The sequence below is a fragment of the Megalobrama amblycephala genome, linkage group LG24 (assembly GCF_018812025.1).
Source record: "Megalobrama amblycephala isolate DHTTF-2021 linkage group LG24, ASM1881202v1, whole genome shotgun sequence".
NCBI classification, from domain to species: domain Eukaryota; kingdom Metazoa; phylum Chordata; class Actinopteri; order Cypriniformes; family Xenocyprididae; genus Megalobrama; species Megalobrama amblycephala.
The window spans coordinates 14,939,123-14,952,244 of record NC_063067.1 but is presented as its reverse complement, the minus strand read 5'-3'; the positions used below and the strand labels follow the sequence as shown (position 1 = coordinate 14,952,244).

The 13,122-nt window shown below is 34.8% G+C and overlaps 1 protein-coding gene across 1 annotated transcript; it reads right to left on the bottom strand.

Annotated features, from left to right (window-relative positions):
* Positions 1–2,178: 2,178 nt before the first annotated feature.
* Positions 2,179–6,674, bottom strand: hsd17b10 (hydroxysteroid (17-beta) dehydrogenase 10). The gene is made up of 6 exons (XM_048178889.1): positions 6,546–6,674; positions 4,754–4,918; positions 4,465–4,629; positions 4,177–4,305; positions 2,787–2,895; positions 2,179–2,695 (listed from the first exon to the last, which is right to left on the bottom strand). The coding sequence occupies exons 1-6, from the start codon at positions 6,567–6,569 to the stop codon at positions 2,505–2,507; spliced, it is 783 nt and encodes a 260-aa protein (XP_048034846.1). The 5' UTR covers positions 6,570–6,674; the 3' UTR covers positions 2,179–2,504.
* Between the last annotated feature and the right edge of the window lie 6,448 nt (positions 6,675–13,122).

The window sequence follows — 13,122 nt, the reverse complement described above, 5'->3', positions numbered from 1 at the left end:
TTATAAAGCTTGGATGCATCAAGATATTTATTAATATATCTCTGATTGTGTTCATCAGAAAGAAGAAAGTCATATACACCTAAGATGGCTTGGGGTAATTTTTATTTGAAAGTGAACTAATCCTTTAAAGTCGGTATGAAACAGAAGTTGCGATGGCCTTTTCTTCCACATTATCCAAGTGAAGCGGCTTCTCAAACAAGAAAATATGACTTGATTACGTCCATGGGTAGTTGATTGGATGTTTGTGGTTTGCTATTGATTTGATGTCATGTGAGTGACAGGTTGTTCCACCCTCATGCCAGTAAACACATCATCAGAGAAGAGAAGAGATGTCACTGAGGAAGTTAGTTGATTAAAGATTATGAGGGTACATGAATTTAAAATAATACTACGAATAATAATGACATGTATAGATAAATAATTTATAATAAATACTGCAATATTCCATAAAAAATAAGAATTGTGAATTTTGATTTCATGGTGACTTTAACATTAGTTAAAATGAACACTTTGGCTTTATTAGTTAATTTCAACATTTACTAACATATTTTTAAAATTGAAAGTTGTATTTGTTCAAATTAATGCACTGTGCACTAACATGAACAAACGATGAACAATTATATTGTTAGTTCATGTTAGCATTTACTAATGTCAACAAATGAGACCTTATTGTAAAGTGTTATCAAAATAATAACCAAACAAAATAGTAGTATGGTAAGCTTGATTTAAAAAAAAAGTCAGAAAACAGAAATCATTCTTTAATATTTCAGAGCCAAATATTAACTGTGGGAACTGTTAACCTCTCTAAAGTGTAATCATGTTAACGTGCCCGGTAGGATGGCTGTAGGATGGACTGAAATGAATGAATCAGAGATTACAGTGCAACTGCCACCCTGTGGTCAGAAAATCAATCAGCAGTGTGTGTGTGTGTGTGTGTGTGTGTGTGTGTGTGTGTGTGTGTGTGTGTGTGTGTACAGGTTTATATTACATTGTGGGGACCAAATGGTACCCACAACCTGAAATCACCTACATTGTGGGGATCAGCCAGCAGTCCTCTTGGGGGAAATCGATTAATAAATATACTAAATTATGTTTTTTTTTTTGAAAATGTTAAAATGCAGAAAGTTTCCTGTGATAGTGAGGTCTCCATTACGACAATGGAGAGTCCCCGTAAACCACATATTCGTGTGTGTGTGTGTGTGTGTGTGTGTGTGTGTGTGTGTGTAAAGCAGATTTACGAACATCAATCTGGGCTTACTTTAATTATGCTCAATCTGTTCACTAAAGGATTTTCCAGGACTTTTGTGCACAGCTGCCAGTATTTTCCAGTTTTACTTTTTGTTTGTTTGTTTGTTTGTTTGTTTGTTTTTTGGATGGTGATGAGTCTTGCATGCTGTTTAAGTAACTGTATATTTAAGCCACTAATTAATGTTTTTAAAGATCCAGAAAGAAATACACAATAATCGTAAAAATATAATCTTTTATCTAAAAAGTTATGTACATTATATTTAAACAATTTTTGCTTAACAAAAATAGCATTACAAGTCTTTTAATGTTATTGCGATAAAGACATATGACCACATCACAATAAAAAAAAATCATATGCAAAAGTCATATGAACCTCCAGTCCTATTATGTCAAAACAAGCTCAATTCTGCCCTCTATTGGTCTGACACAAAGTGCTTGTAATTTATTCTTTTTAAAAATTTGAAGTATTAGTCCTTAAATGGAAATAAATTATTCTCTATTCAGAAAGGGTTTATTTTACAGCAAAGAAAATAGAATTGTTGTATCATATGTATCAAATTATAGAGCACTTTTTGACTCAAAGGCCCCTCACTAAGTATATTTCCTGTAGTATTTCTGCCATAATTATGACAAATATCCTTTTTTAATAAAAATAAAAAGTTATTGAGACAAATTAAATCTTAATTTTAGTTTTAAGTTATTTATTAAAAATTTATTAATAATATAAATTGCATGAATAATAATATATTCTTTTGAATCATTTATGTCTCCCAGGTTGAGAAACACAGAGAGGAGTCATATAAAGTCAGTATGGTGGCAAATCCATGTGTCTTATTGACCATCTTCCCTGGAGCTTTATTTTCAGTTCACTACAGCTGATCCATGAGCTTTTCTACAACAGCAAATATTTATTTATTAAAACTCATCCCATTGTGCTTTACATATTTTTATTTTACACAAAAAGATATGTGAACACAGAGACATTCAGTTTGCATGACTACAACCTTATGATTGTATGAATACATTAGTCATTAGTTAGATCACAGTCCCTCAGTGGCACAAAAGTACAGTCAGTATATAAATACCAGACAGACTCAATTGTAAAAATCTACAAGATTTCCAGTGATTACAAAGAAACACTAGCACTTCCACTCAGGTACAAAGTATCCTGACTTAATGCTGTATCAGTTTCTTCAGCCACAGAGCAGTTTGTGGTATTTCAGCTGGAGTCTGTCCACTCTGTTCTGTCTTTTCCTTCAAGGTTGCATGCGAATGGCTCCGTCCAAGCGAATTACCTCGCCGTTTAACATGGGGTTTTCTGCTATTGCAGTCACAAGATGCGCAAACTCAGCTGGATCTCCCAGACGTGACGGGAAGGGCACCTGCCTGGCTAGAAAGCTCTGCACTTTCTCAGGTAATCCTGCTAGAAGTGGTGTGGCGAACAGACCTGTAAGGAAAGAAGAGACAAACAGGGTTAAAACAATGAATTATGATCAGACATGATGTTTAGAGACAAAATGTGTTTTGGAGATGCTGACCTGGAGCGATGGTGACTACACGGATCCCCATTGGTGCAAGGTCTCGAGCAATAGGAAGTGTCATTCCCACAATCCCACCCTTAGAGGCGGAGTATGCAGCCTGTCCCACCTTTAAAAGACAACAAAACAACCTGTAGTGCTGCAGTGTTATAAATCTGTATGGTTCATTCAAAAATAGGAGTCTGAAAGAAGTCTCATATTCACCAAAGCTACATTTATTTGATCAAAAAATACTGTAAAAACAGTAATATTGTGGAAATATTATTACAATTTCAAATAACAGTTTTCTTTTTAAATATATTTTGAAATGTAATTTATTCCTGTGATGGCAAAGCTGAATTTTCAACATGATTACTCCAGTCTTCAGTGTCACATGGTCCTTCAGAAATCATTCTGATATGCTGATTATTCTGATACTACGGAAGAGGATTAGGGCCAAGCAATAATAAAAAAATAAAACCATCTCGAGATTAAAGTTGTTAAATTTCGAGAAAAAACTCGTTACATTTCGAGAAAAAAGTCGAGATAAAATGTTGAGAATAAACTCATTAAATTACGAGAAAAGACTTTTTTCTCGAAATTTAACGAGTTGAGATAAAATGTTGAGAATAAACTTGTTAAATTACGAGAAAAAACTCAAATGTGGAGAAAAAAGTCAAGATAAAATGTTGAGAATAAACTTGTTAAAATTTCGAGAAAAAAGTCGAGATAAAATGTTGAGAATAAAGTAATTAAATTACGAGAAAAAAGTCGTTAAATTACGAGAACAAATTAGTTAAATTATGAGAAAAATGTCGTTAAATTTTGAGAAAAAAGTCAAGATAAAATGTTGAGAATAAAGTCATTAAATTATGAGAAAAAAGTCGTTAAATTACGAGAACAATTTAGTTTAATTACGAATTTGTTTTCATAATTTAACAACTTTTTTTCTCGTAATTTAATGACTTTATTCTCATAATTTAATGACTTTATTCTCAACATTTTATCTCGACTTTTTTCTCGAAATTTAACGAGTTTTTTCTCAACATTTTATCTCGACTTTTTTCTTGAAATTTAATGAGTTTTTTCTCGAAATTTAACAACTTTAATCTCGAGATGGTTTTATTTTTTTATTATTGCTTGGCCCTAATCCTCTTCCGTATGATACACATATTATCAATGTTGAAAACTATTGAGCTGCTTAATTTTTGTGCAAATGTTTTCTGGATTCTTTGATGAATAGAAAGTTCCAAAGAACAGCATTTATTTGAAATAGAAATCTTCTTTAACAATATAAATGTCTTTACTGTCACTTTTACTGTATTTGCTGAATAAAAGTATTATTTAAAAAAAAAAAAAAAACAATCTTACAAACCCCAAAGTTCTGAACGTTAGTCTATGGCTGTTATACCTGCCCATCATAAGCAGCAACACTGGCTGTGTTGATGATGCAGCCTCTGTGTCCATCTGCATCAGGCTCATTTTTTCCCATCTCCCCTACAGCCAGTCTGATCACATTAAAAGTCCCAGCGATGTTCACCTTTAATAGATCAAATTCAAAAGAACATTAATAATTCATGCAATAACATGGAAAAAATGCTTTACAGTGACAAAAATGACAGTTGCTTTAGGATATTTAGAATTGTCATCAGCTGTAGATATGAGGTTCAGGCAGCAGTGTAAATACAGCGGGGCTTACAGTGATAACACGAGTGAAATCCTCCAGACTGTGGGGAAGGTCCTTTTTAAAGTTGTATGTTTTCACAGCCACAGCTATCCCAGCACAGTTTACCGCCAAATCCACTTTGCCATACTTCTCCTTGGCCAAATCCACAGCCGATCTCACATCCGACTCCGATGTGACCTGAATTAAAAACAAAAGCCAAATCAGAAGGAAAGAACACTTTCGAAATCTGCATTGTTATCTAAAAGAGCAAAAAGAGAGAGTGGACAATGTAAAAGGGTGGTTGATAATAAGTGTCACTCACATCAGTTGGTGCAAATGCACATCGCTCCCCGAGAGCAGCGGCCAGCTTGTGTCCATCTGAGCTGGGCAGGTCCAGGATCACAGCGCTGGCCCCCTGACTGATGAGCCGCTCCACAGTCGCTCTCCCCAAACCAGAGGCCCCTCCTGTCACCAGACCCACCATACCCTGTCAAATTGACAAAATGCCTGTTTTTGGGGTGTATCCTCTTAAGTACAGTCTTAAATTAGTTAAAAATACTTAAATGGATGTAAAGAGTTGTGAGATAATCGGATGTGTCAGATCAGTGTCACGTGTGTCAGGTCTTAAAGTGACAGTGGCATAATAAACCTGCTTCAGCCTGTCATTAAAGGGTTAGTTCACCCAAAAATTAAAATTCTGTCATTTATTACTCACCCTAATGTCGTTCTACCGGGTGTGACCTTCGTTCATCTTCGGAACACAAAAAGTTTCATGAAGCAGTGTTTTGAAATCGGCCATCACTATATGAGTCGTTATTTTGGTTTTTTTTGGCACACCAAAAATATTCTCGTCGCTTTATAATAGTAATATTGAACCACTGTACTCACATGAACCGATTTAAATATGTTTTCAGTACATTAATGGATCTTGAGAGAAGAAATGTCATTGCTGACTATGGAGGCCTCGCTGAGCCATCGGATTTCAACAAAAATATCTTAATTTGTGTTCCAAAGGTGAACGAAGGTCTTACGGTTGTGGAACAACTAATTAATTAAAGTAATTAAAGACATTATTTTCATTTTTGTGTGAACAAACCCTTTAATGTTTATCAAAGAACAGAAGAAAAAGATAAAATAATGTGCTGCTCTTGACTGAATCAACTTTGTTGCTTTAATAAGGATTTCTCTATATATAATTAGTTGAACAATGCAGTTATTTTACACTTGATTACTCTATTCAATTCCTGTAGAATTGAAATATTCTTAAATATTCTTACCTAAATATTACTGTTAAACCTAACTAAAAAAAATATTTTTCTTATTTTATTACTTACTATTTGTCTTTAAAAATATTTGAACTTTATATTATTTAGGTTAGTATTTTTGTGGTATAAAAATTGAAACTGAGAATTGTGACTGGTATGTAAAATGCTGGTGACACGACAACCTTATTTATTAAAATAAAATGTTACATGGGTCAAAAACAACAAAAAACAAATCACTTTTATTCATTTCATTCCCAGAAATTGAAAGGAAAAAAAACGGTGATACTGGCCTTCATTCATAGCGCTTAGTAAAAAAAAAATGTCATTAAACAAATATACAATATTTGTGTTGTTTCTACATTCATTTGGAGATTCAATGTTGACGTTGTATAGATAGATAGATAGATAGATAGATAGACAGACTCAAGGGTAAGACTCAGGTTACACAACCTGCATAAAGCTTGGTGATGTTTTAGTATACTACAAACACAATGTAGTCATGACTCAACAGTAATATGCTGCAAAACAATGAGCTTTTGAACACACTAACTTAACTTACACCGAAGTAGGTTTGATATAATGGAACAAATAAGAACAAAGCTGGATAATCGCCATTGTTTCAAATATTTACCTGCCTATCAGTCAAACTCATCACTGCACAGAAGTTCCATTCAACTAGTTAGCAGTGAGGCTAGAACTTAAAAATATTATGAAAAGATGTGAAATACAACCATAAAACGACGTAAAAATTAACAAGGTTAGCAAAGCAACCTTGAAAATCTGAACTACAGTAGAGCCGACTTTTTTGAGACTGTACATTTCTATTAATTCATTCAATTTCTCTCTCACCTTGACACTTCTGATGTTCGCCATATTTACACGCTGCAACTGCTTGGGTACCAGTGGTGACGTCAACGCGCGACGTAAGCTGCTCCCTTCAGACCAATCAGAAATACGGACACGACAACGCCCTTTAAAGCGATTGGCTAGCTCATTTGATTGACAACTTCACAGGAACTGTCGCGCCAGTCATTAATATTTTAAAGTGCTAGACGCATTTAATTATTTACATTTAATATGTTGATCGGCTAATTGTAGTCTGAAGACCCATATTTTATTAAAAAAAAAAAAAAAAAAAAAAAGGACCAATTTAATGGAGGAATATTAAAAACGAAATCCAGTTCTAATCATAAATGGGACGAGATGACACACAAATTAGTCTATTCAGTTTACTTTTATAAATTATAGCAGTTGTACAAATAATTATATAAAAAAAAATAATCAAACTAGATGCACAAATGTATAAACTAACATATAATCACATAACCTAGTTATTATAGAATAATGTATAGTGAATACAGTTTGATTTCTGACCAACAATTTACACCTCTGTAACAATAACATAAAGACTGCATTAAATAAATTTTGGCCATCAATATTTTTATTTGGGGTTTAAAGTCACCAAGAAATCACAATTCTTATTTTTTATTTAATAGTGCACTATTTATTATAAATGATTTATCTGTGCACATCATTTTTAATTCATGTATCCTCTACATAAATTCTTTATTCAAAAAATCAAAATAACTTCCCCTCCCTCTTGCAGCGACATCTCTTTTCTTCTCTCCTGACGTGTCTGATGTGAGGGCGGGACAACCTGTCATTCACATGACATCACAGCAATAGCAAACCACAACCATCCAATCAACTACTCAAGTCCCGCCCTACATTTTTTCTTATCCAAGAAGCTGTTTCACCTGGATATACATCACAATTGGGAAGAACAGACTGTCATAACTTCCATTTCATGCCGACTTTAAAGGCACACTATGTAAATTTTCGCCACTAGAGGTCGCTTATTCAAAACAAAGGCATAGCTTGATGATGCCTTGATTTCACAGAATCATGGGAGGTGTTGTCTTCACAGCTACAGCCGGTGGAAAAGAATCAGGACAGGACTCGGGCAGAAATCATGTTCATGGATGAGATTATTAACGTTACTGTAGTATGAAGCAAAGCAGGGCCGAGTGCTGTGGGAGCAGAACGAGGCCGCTGGAGCGATTGCTAATGAGAGACGAGCGCGACACAGGGCTCGAGAGCAGCAAAACTTTTATTATGCCACAATCGCCGCTTCCGTTTCTTCCGGTTAAGCATGTGTGGTGTAAAGCAGCGCTGTTTTATCATATTAGATACATTTGTGTGTTGAAAGTTTTTATAGTGCTACTCTGCGTTCGGTCGGCTACTATGAGACACTGTAAATCAAGAAAACGAGATTTAAACAATAAGACTTACACCGTGTCCTAACCAGACGCGATGCGATAAGATTCCAGCGACAAGCAATTTGACTGTCCATACTAGACGTGACATGATCAATGAGAAGCGATAAAATCAATCAAAAACCACAGCCAATCAGAAGAGAGTGTGGGGGCGGGGTCTCTCAGCACGAGCGCAGCAAACATGTGAATCGGGCAAGTACATAGTAAATGATATCGGGCAAGTACATAGTAAAATTCATCAATATTAAACCATTTAAACATTATTTAAAGTACATACGGAGTGACTGAAACAATCTATGTCAAAGAATACACTTGTTTTTGTGCGCATTGAGCTGACAGTTTGAACGTTCTTGTGCCCATTCATTTATTTTCAAGATCTGAGGTGAATTAGCCAGTGTTGTTTTCATTACAGCTAAAAAGCTGGGAACACAAAACGATATTCAAACTCACATAGATGCTTTTAACATTAAATAAAGCACATAAACAGTACCTGATATTGTCATTGCCATACTTTGTGTTGCTGTTCCAGCCGCGACGTCGCGAAGAAATAGAAACCATTTCTAAAATAGAATATTCACGTGTCGTCATCGCGGCTAGTTCTGATTAACATGGAAAAGATACATCTTATCGCATGTCGCATCTGGTTAGGACACGGTGTTACTGTGTTGAGCTATATAACATGATTAGTTTTCTGTTGATGAATGTACCCATCCAAACAGTTGCTCACCTGTCTAATAAAACACATAATATATTAAAGCGTCTTTAGTGTTTCCATGGTTTCTACAAAATTAAACCGGAAACCGAGGGTAAAATGGGTATGATGTCATTGATAGGCGACGCACGGTCAAGGTCCTGGTTAAAATAGCTTATTTTTCTGGATTTAAATATTCTTGGAAATGTTTTAGATAATGTAAGTACACAAGTCAACAAAATATATAACAATGTTCTAGTGTTTTTTTTGGATATTTTAAAGGTGCCCTAGATTGTTTTTTTACAAGATGTAATATAAGTCCTAGGTGTCCCCTGAATGTGTCTGTGAAGTTTCAGCTCAAAATACCCCATAGATTTTTTTTTATTAATTTTTTTAGCTGCCTATTTTGGGGCATCATTAACTATGCACTGATTTTTTCAGCGTGCCGCCCCTTTAAGAGATGCGCTCTCTCTGCCCCACGAGCTCTCGACTATATATACATCGCATAAACAAAGTTCACACAGCTAATATAACCCTCAAATGGATCTTTACAAGAAGTTCGTCATGCATGCTTCGAATTATGTGAGTAAAGTATTTATTTAGATGGTTACGTTTGATTCTGTGTGAGTTTGAGGCTATGCTCTGTGGCTAAAGCTAACATTACACACTGTTGGAGAGATTTATAAAGAATGAAGTTGTGTTTATGCATTATACAGACTGCACGTGTTTAAAAATGAAAATAGCAACGACTCTCGTCTCCGTGAATACAGTAAGAAATTATGGTAACTTTAACCTCATTTAACAGTATATTAGCAACATGCTAATGAAACATTTAGAAAGACAATTTACAAATATCACTATAAAATATCATGATATCATGGATCATGTCAGTTATTATTGCTCCATCTGCCATTTTTCGCTGTTGTTCTTGCTTGCTTACCTTGTCTGTGCACAGATCCAGCCGTTAATACTGCCTTTCCTTGTCTAATGCGTCGAATGGGCTGGCATTATGCAAATATTGGGGTCATACATATTAATGATCCCGAATGTTACGTAACAGTCGGTGTTATGTTGAGATCCGAGTGTTTTCCGGAAGTCTTTCAAACAAATGAGATTTACATAAGAAGGAGGAAACAATGGGGTTTGAAACTCAATGTATGTCTTTTCCATGTACTGAACTCTTGTTATTCAACTATGCCGAGGAAAATTCAAATTCTGATTCTAGGGCACCTTTAATCCAAAAATCTTACATATTGTGCCTTTAAACAATTGTGAATTTTGTACAGTGAGACAATCGCAAATTCTCCACAATTTACACTCTCAGAAGAAAGCACACACAGTACAAAGATGCGTAAATTCAGCTATCCACAAATCCCATGTTTGTGTGAAGGAACGTCATTGGTGCATCTGATGTGAGGGAGCAGCTGTGAGAAAGACAGTAGGCTGTATAGTTATCTCCCAGATCTGGTGTGATCCCAAACTATACAAACTACTACCTCATTCCACAGCCCCCATGCAGCAGCCCCTCTGTCTGGTACCCTGCGGGAGGAGACAAGAGGCAGAAAGACATGTCAGCGCTAGAAATAAATTGCTTATTTGTGCTATTTTTATTCTAAATTTAATGAACCACCTTTGCATTTGCTAATTTGATTTTCATAAATCTCAGTGAAGGCTGTCACCATCATCCTTTAACCCAGTATTAACCTTGATCAAACATACACACCATGAAGTGTGGGCAGACTTCTGGCATAGGCCTATTTCTTTTGAAATATGAGTCATGATATACCATGAACAACAAAGAGATTACATAAAATGGATCAGGATCTGGTGCTCTGCAGCATTTGATGTGATAAATGTACTTATAAATGCCACTTATATATGCTCACTTATAAGCCTGACAAAAAATAATGAATACTGCTTATTAAATAATGATTTATAATAATGTTATGCCTTATATATAATAATAATTGTATATTTCACAAAATAATACTTCATCTATGACTGCAGCCCTGGTTATATGCATTATGCACTGTATTAGTAAAGATAATGCAAGGTTATAGCAATGTATTGACTACAGTAGTCTCTTCGGTTCATTGAAAAATTATTATGTATCCTGGTTGGAAAATCCTACATTTTGGAACAGGGTAGCTTGCTGGTCCATGATGGTCTACAAGTTTGCACCAGCTACTGACCAACTAGAATCAAACTACCATGTTCCAAAACACATCTACCATCTTAAACTGGATTTTCCATGATTCCCAGACGTTCACATATCAGAAGTTCACACATCAAAATCTCTGCATCACAATCAACTGCATGTGAACTGAATGTCCACATGGTCTATTATCATTACTATTGCAAACCATCCATACTAACCCAGTACTTCTGTCCTAGTAATCAACAGCTGGCAGAGGCTTGACAATGCATGTCATTCCGATGTGTTTGAATCACAAGAGGTGTTTCGGTTAAGCTGTAGACTGTCTGGCCGCCACATTAACTTTATCATGACAAGCATGCGATTATAAAGTGTCTTATCTAGAAATAATTTAGCTTTACAAATCAGATCGACACCCTAACTAGATTGACTTGTCGCTTGAAATGGAGTATTTTGTCGGCTAATATTTCAGTTAAAATTACCTGCATGCATAATCTACTTTGCCTTTCTCGTGATATTAACATCATATACTCTGAATATTAGAGTTATGCTATCAAATACGAAAAATGGCGGTTGCTTCACTAGTGCACCCGGTTTGATAATCAATACATTGCATGCTAAAATAGCCCTAGTCATTATATTAAACTGAAATGTGTCTATGGAAATGTAAGACATAATGCTAATCGTTGCGCCCGTGTTCACAGTGACTGCGGCAATGACAATTTAAAGAAGGAACGTGGTGTTTCGCTCACCTGAGATCGCGACTGTACATGATACCGCCATCTTACATCACCAGCAAGAACAGATACACTAGCTGCAGGCGCGCAGATCTACCCCTGAGGTGACCTGCCCCTTGAGTGATCCGATCCGCCTTCCTTTCAGTTCATGACTAGGTAGTTTAATGACAAAGTGTGCAATTAAAAACTAATGGTTGTCAAATATCACAGCTTGAACGAGAGAAAACTTGACCTTTTGAAAATGATATTATTACCATTTCACGAGGAAGGTTCCTTTTCCATTTTGAAATTGTGATTTAGTAAAGTAAGTTGAAAAGTACATTTTATTAAAGTGTTCAAGTGTTAATAAATGGTACTCTCTCAAGCTAAATTTAAAAATGTGTATTTTTTAATAGCCTATAAGAGTTTACAGTTATGCTGTTGATTTAGCTTTGTGCTCAAGGTCATGATATTACAAGATGTTTATTAGAAAGAGAACTTAATATTTCTAACATATCCAATAATCAAGTTAGTATGAAAAGATAAAAAGATTGCTTGGCAAAATATTGCTTGAAAAAAGATTTTTACACTACACATTCTCTATATAACACTAATTTAACATCTTAACATCAGTAAAAAACAGTAATATTGTGAAATATTATTACAATTTAAAATAACTGTCCTATTTGAATATATTTTAAAATGTAATTTATTCATGTCATGTCAAAGCTGAATTTTCAGCATCATTACTCCAGTCTTCAGTGTCACGTGATCTTTCATATATATATATATATATATATATATATATATATATATATATATTTCGTGATTCATTGATGTATAAAAAGTTCAAAAGAGCTGCATTTATTTGAAATAATCTTTTGTAATATTAAAAAGTCTTTAATGTCACTTTTAATAATTTTAATGAATCCTTGCTGAATACAAATATTAACTTACTTCCCCCAAACTGAACTGTAGCTCTTGATTCTGATTGGTCAATAGCTGTTTTATTCACGATAAAACACGGCTATGACCGCTTCAACTAACGGTTCTGTGTATCACTACACAACACCCTTAGCAACATAAACTGTATGTTCTCAATTGATATTGTTCATTGAAGCTTACTGTATTATGTAGAAGAGTATTGTGAGAAAAAGACTGAGTGAGTGACTTTATTACCTGCATTCAGATGTAGCATTTTCCTTTAGGTCAGTCTTATGTTCATAATGAAAAATCTGTTTAAATGTCCGATGTATTATCTTGTCCTTTTAACAGTTAATGGGTTTTCCCGTGACTGACAGCGCTAGTCAAAGCACTTGTCAGTTGCGTCTTGTTCTGTGTTCACAACAATTTAGTCTTTTCAGTGTAAGTCTTTGCTGACTGACACACTCATAAAGACAGTCTTTGCGGCCATCTAATGGTGTAATAATGTAACTTCAGTTGGTGTTCACGGTCAGGGACTATTTTTTCCGGCGGAAGGAAGACATTTAGTGACAGTTTACTTCATGAAAGTTGCATTGATAAATATTTTTGCCTTTAATATTTGTATTGTGTGGTAAGTTTTATAAAAGCAAGGTACTCGAGGCTA